This window comes from Equus quagga, chromosome 15, assembly GCF_021613505.1.
Source record: "Equus quagga isolate Etosha38 chromosome 15, UCLA_HA_Equagga_1.0, whole genome shotgun sequence".
Classification (NCBI taxonomy): Eukaryota; Metazoa; Chordata; class Mammalia; order Perissodactyla; family Equidae; genus Equus; species Equus quagga.
Window position 1 is genome coordinate 74,194,946 of NC_060281.1, and position 6,090 is coordinate 74,201,035.

Consider the following 6,090-nt stretch of genomic DNA (forward strand, 5'->3'; position numbering starts at 1 on the left):
CTGGGCAGCCTGAGTGGACAGTGACCTGCCCCCACCCGGCCCTCACTCACGGCTGCTTCCCTCTGCCTCCAGGAAGGCGTCACCTCTCAGACCTCCCACTGGAGCCGCCTCTACTTCATGACCTTTTACATTGTGACCATGGTAGGTCCTTCATTGTCAAAGTCTCCAGCTCACTGGGCTGCAACTCCGGGAGGGGGGCCCGGGGACGCATCTGCCCGGGCTCCGTTAGGTGTGGGGCCCTGCAGCAGCTCACTGCTCTCTCTCCCTCCATCTCTCTGTCTGGCCAGGTGGTGATGACTATCATCGTCGCCTTCATCCTTGAGGCCTTCGTCTTCCGAATGAACTACAGCCGCAAGAACCAGGACTCGGAAGGTCTGTGCCGGGAGCCGGCGCGGGAGCACTGGCTGCCTGCGGCCCCTCTGGCTGGCTGTCCAGTTCAGCTGTCTAGTTGTCCAACCTTCTGGCAATCCAGCTTCTCTCTCTGGCTTGTCTTTCTAGATCTCTCATTTGTATTAATTTTCAAATATTTAGTGACCAAAAAATGCTCTTGATCTCATTTTTAAAGTAAAAACAATACATGTCAGAGATTAAGAAAAATCACAAAGCAGAGACACGCTGGTTGTGAACACAGCAGCCCTCTGTCCCACGTGTCCCGTCTCCCAGAGACTTGTCACTCTTAGCTGTTTCTCCTTTCAGTGATCATCGCCAGGTTTCTGAATCACAGGCTCGTACCACGGTGCAGGTTTAGATGGTGTGAATGTCATGGACTGCACAGCCAGTGGCACTTCCTTCTGCAGCTTGATGATCCCAGAGTTAATAATCACCTCGCCTTTTCCGGATTGCATAGCTTTCCACACACTGATCCTTCCTTCTTTCCAGATTCTCCATCAGAACTGCCTCATACCTGTTATTCCTTGTTTCCAAATCTCTATCGTATCAGGCTCTCTGGCCATTTTCTTTTTGCTCAGAGACTCTCTCCTGAGCCCCTCTGTCCCCCATAAGCTGCGGGCCTGACCAGCCTCCTGGCATCCACAGCGAAGGGAGGGAAGGGACGCGAGTTCCAGATGGCAGGAGGTGGGGGCGTGTGTGCTGATGCAGAGTTTTACTCAGAGAGGGAACCTTAGGACCCCCAGGGGGAGCAGGGAAGATGGCTAAACCAGAACAGGCCAGACGGGGGCCTCCAAGCCCCGGGCTCTTCCCAGCCCTGCCCTTCTCTCCGCAGTGGACGGCGGCATCACCCTTGAGAAGGAAATCTCCCGAGACGAGCTGGTTGCTGTCCTGGAGCTCTACCGGGAGGCACGGGCAGCCACCTCGGACATCACCCAGCTGCTCAAGATCCTCTCCCAGATAGAGCGGCACGAGGTGAGGAGCCGCAGGGCCCGGCCGGGGGAGGGCGGGTTGTAGCTGAGTGTAGTCCCTCCCCCACTGTCCATCCCCTCGAGTTGGGGTGACACCCTTGGATGACACCATTGAAAAAGCCGGAGGAGCAGGTGAGGCCTGCTGAGACCGGGCACCAGGGCCCTGGCACGGGCAGGTCCCTGCAGCCTCTGCTCTTCTTTAGCAAAATGCTGTGGTGTTTCTGGGACGGAGATCAAGGACCAAAAGCGATCTGAGCCTGAAGATGTACCAAGAGGAGATTAAGGTAGGAGCGCCCCGAGCTTGCTGCCCCGCTCCTGCCTGGGCGAGGGGGTTGGGGGGCTCTGTGGGGAGATCTTGGATCATGGGCTGGGACCACACCCAGTGGAGTCTGGGACTCAGGCTTGGGAGTGGGGCCCTCAGGGCTCCGCCTCGAACCCTTGCTGGTTCCCCTGCGTAGGCCGCTCTCCCGTCTGGTCTTGCATATGTGACACTACCACTCATGCGTCCTCCAGAACCTCACCTGGGTTTCTTGCTCTGAGCCGGAGCTGCAAATGAAATGTGTCTCACAGGAGACCCCCCGGGCAGAGGGGGCATGGGGGCCACGGCGAGCTGACTGGGGCGGGCCTCTCGGAGAGCACGGCCTCTCCCTGGTCCAGCCGGGTGCAGGAAGACGTTCCGCTGCGCCAGCTGTCTTGGGATTTTCGACTTTGCTTTTTGCTTCTAATTTAAGAGAAAGAAGTCAAATCTTTTTTTTTACAAAATCTCCCGATCTTTCCACATTGGTAACTAAGTAAATTATCTTGCAAAGCACCATGAGGGCTGGCACTCTGCCTTCCAGACGGAGCCCACGGACCACGGGCCCCAGGGTGTGAGCCCTGCTTTGGGGGTGTCCTTCCACCACGGGGCCCAGGGCTTGGGGCAGCTCTCCCTCGCCAGCCGCCATGACTGCGCAGTTTTCTTGCATTTGAGCAGCTGGAAACCCTCTGTTTCACTGGGACAGTGATGACCAGTGTCCACGCCCACAGGGCTGGGAGGCAGTAGTACCCTGAAGTGACTCACACATTCTCTGTGAAAACACATGGCCTTGTAGCCAGGGTTCTTCAGGCAGATACACAGTGGCTCACTGAACAGTGTCACAGAGCCGTGGGGTTAACAGGAACTTGGGCGTCGTAAAACCTGGCTCTGTGACCTTGGGCGAGTCCCTCAGCCGGTTCGCAGCCTCTGCCCATCCGTCCCCTCCTGGCCTCAGCTTCCCGCTCTGTGAAGTGTGGGGGCACAGAACGAGGCCGGCTCAGTATTTTTCAAGCTCTAAAGTTCTGTGATTCAGACTCTTTTGAAACATAGGGTATATTTTTTTTAATTCCTTAATTACCTGAATACCCTTGTCCCTGAAAAGGTCGGGTGATATAACTATAATGGTCTTAGGCAAGTGAGCTGTGCAGTTTTTTTCAAAGTGCTTTCACAGCCTTATTGGAGGGCAGCAAAAGCAACGTGGGAGTTCCAAGAGGCACTCAGCTTCATCCAGCTTTATATAGCCTCTGAGCCTCGGTTTTCTCTGCTGCGAAATGGGGAACTGATTCCTGCAACGCTCAAAAGGGATGGCATGGGGGTGGGGGAGAGAACCCCTTGTGAACGACAAAAGGTGAGGTTCACAAGGAAGAGATGATTATTGCTACTCGTGTGTGGCAAGCACCCTGGACAAGGGGGTTTGCAAACCTCTAGTTAATGAGGGAAAGGTGTCACTGGAACTTTTCTATTTGGGGCCGTATTCAGAATTCCCAGCAGGTTCGGGCGTGAGGGGACCTGTCAGTCCCAGCTGGGTGGGGCTGGCAGCCCTGCCTTCTCCACCCCTCACCCCCGGCAGGCAGAGGCTGGAGGTCACAGCACTGCCTGGCCTGGTGACCTCGTCAGGCTCCGGGAGGCGTGGCCCGCTCAGCAGCCCCTCTGTTCTCTGCTCCAGGAGTGGTACGAGGAGCACGCCCGGAAGCAGGAGGAACAGCAGCCACAGCTGAGCGGCAGCGGCGGCCCCGCCACCCAGCAGCCCCCAGGCAGCCGCCTGCGCTCTCAGACCGTCACCTAACCTGCGCTCACAGAAGCCATCTCTTCTATGCAATAACACAATAGTATTATTTTACTACGATGTATCGAAATAACGTGTGTGTATATATATACACGTTCATATATATGCACATATTTATACAGAGAAAAAGGAAGAGACAGACAGACGATGGGGTTTGGTTGTAACCACCTTGCCCCGTCTTCCTTAACCCCAGAAGTCAGCTTGGTTTGGGGGGGTCAGGCCAGTAGGAGTCTTCCTGACATGGGAAGTTCCAGAAGGCCCCTCCACAAGAAGACCACTTGAATAGATTCCGCCCCTCTCTGCAGGGCCAGCCTTGAAGCGGCCAGCCCTCCCTGGGCCAGATCCGCACCGTCTTGCCTGTGCCGCTTTCAGACCTGCATCCCAGCTGACGGCTCCCCTGTGAGCGCTCCCTGCGGCCCGGGCCACGGGGTCTCCGTGTCTTGCTTTAGGGACAAAACCACTTAGGAAGGAAAGAAGCCCCTTCCTGGGGGCAGTATTTATATGCATATGATAGCGCACTAGAACATCTCCTCAGGGAGCCAGAGCATAGGCCTGATCGGAGGAGTGACCAAGGGGTGCGATTATCCCGTGTGGTCAGATCTCAGCGAGCCTGCGCTGGGCAGCGAGATTGCGCTGACAGCTTCGTGTCCCGCCCTGCCAGCCTTCGCTCCCTCACTTTGGTTTCAGCCCTCGTGGCTGACGATCTTCTGAAATGGCCTCCTTTGGAATTGGGGCCGGGCGGGAGGCACGCAGGCGAGAGGCTGGCCGATGGCTGCCGCCCAGACCACATCCTGGAATGGGCTTTCTCCACTAATCCCTTTTCCTTGGGTCATCCTGCTCACGCAAAAAGACGATTTGGTCAATTTGGGATTCTGCTAAAGACAAAGCAGGTCCTTCACCAGTGCATTAGGTTCCGCTGTTGGGAGCGGGAGCAAAGAGCAGACGCTCACTGTGGGGTGTCACAGCCCTGTGGCTGACCGCTGTCGGTCCACGTGGTCATCTCCCCCCTCACCTTGGGCAGTCGCCCTCCGTGGACTCGACTGAGGCAGGAGAGGGCACTCAGCTCACCCCAAGGTCCCACTGGCGGGAGTGGTTGGTACCTGAGGTCCCTTGGCACCTTGGGGAGTTCTCTGGGATAGAGCATTGTCCAGGCAGGACCCACAGTGAATCCAGAGCAGGCCGTCAGGGCTGGTGGCCCTGGTGAGTGGCGTTGGTGGCAGCAGAGCAACGTCAGGGCAGAGGAGCTCTGGCTCGGCTCTCCTGGGTTGCAGACCCTGCATGGTGTGTGGGGCAGAGTGGGAGGGGGAGCGGCCCCCACTGGGCATCCTGGCCCATCCCAGCTTTCTGCTGCCTCCCTGCCCCCCGGGACAGGAAGGTGGGCTAGCAGAGGCTCCCCCAGCCACATCCTCCTCCCAGCAGGACAGGGCCTGATCCCAGGGGTGCCGTCCCCCACTCCCCGCTCTGCACCCCTGGCTGTCCCCAAGGCCACACCTTCTTGGTGCAGCCCCCGGGACACTGCACAGCTCTGCCTGCACCAGGGAGAAGTGGGCATTTCTGTTTGTAAAGCACAGCCCTTTGGGGGAAACAGTGAATCACTGGGATTCCCACAGGTGGGCAATCAGGAGGTGACGTTGTCCTCTTTGTCTCTGGAGGGCCACCGGCAACTCAGGGCACCGAGCCCCAGGCTGGAACCCTGTCCCCTCTCCAGAGAAGGAACTTTATCTGCATAATTGGGTGCCTTTAGCTTTTGTGTATTGAAACGGGCATTTTTGAAGCAGGAGTCAAGGGGCAGCCTTTAAAGGGGGCATGAGTCCTCTGACCTGAGCGTCTGGGCCTCCTTCTAGTCCCTTCCCCTGTCCTCAGGAAGCTGAGCCCCCACCATGTGACGGCTGGTGCCAGGAAGGGTGCAGCCCTCCAGCCCTGTCCTGAGAAAGGCCCTGGTTTCAGCCAGGACGGGACGAACGCAAAGCGGTAACAGTGCTGGTGGGCCAGACTTCAGCCAGCGGGGGTGCCCTTGTCACTGAGCTAAGGACAGCTGTCTCTCTGGGTCACCATGACTGCCTCAAGTTGACGCTCAACCTTGCACATAGGCCCTTCGAGCAGGGAGTGGGTGTCACCCAGGGCTGTGAGCTCTGAGGGACCCGGGACATCTCCAGCTCAGATGCCCTCTCACCTCCCGTGTCACAGCTGAGTGAGACCAAGGTGAGACTCGCCGACGTGCCCTGGGTCACCCAGCCTGTCGGTGGCCGTGATGGCACTGTGCCCCTGCCCCGCTTTGGGGGGACGCCATCTGGCCCCTCCTCCTCGCTTCCCTCCCCCAGCCCAGCCTTACTCCACACCACGCGACAATCATTTTGTACGGATAGCGGGAGGAACGCTGTAAGGTTTTGTAAGTTGGTGATTTCTTACCTAGAAAACCCACTGTGTCTCTGATTTCTGGCATATTAATAAAAGAGCCTCTGCTTTGTAAATGTGCCTGCGGCCTCATGACTTCTGCCAGGTACCGTGCTGTGGCTTCAGGTGCCGTGGGGAATGGGGAGAGGTCCATCCGTGGCCGTTCCTGACCCCACTTCAGCCCCACCCCTAGCCATGACACGAAGCCCACAGGTATCAGGCTGAGAGCCTTTGGCCCTGGAACCGAGCTCCCGGCC

General features: G+C 57.8%; 1 protein-coding gene across 11 annotated transcripts in view; it reads left to right on the forward strand.

The window, feature by feature from the left end:
* TPCN1 (two pore segment channel 1) overlaps window positions 1–5,910 on the forward strand; it is a 59,505-nt gene extending 53,595 nt beyond the window's left edge. For all 11 annotated transcript variants that reach the window (XM_046639232.1, XM_046639236.1, XM_046639237.1 and 8 more), the window contains 5 exons: window positions 73–141; window positions 288–372; window positions 1,223–1,362; window positions 1,562–1,642; window positions 3,320–5,910. In XM_046639232.1, coding sequence (XP_046495188.1) covers window positions 73–141; window positions 288–372; window positions 1,223–1,362; window positions 1,562–1,642; window positions 3,320–3,439 — 495 coding nt within the window. In that variant the 3' untranslated portion in view covers window positions 3,440–5,910. The remainder of the gene's footprint in view (window positions 1–72; window positions 142–287; window positions 373–1,222; window positions 1,363–1,561; window positions 1,643–3,319) is intronic.
* The last annotated feature ends 180 nt before the right edge of the window (window positions 5,911–6,090 follow it).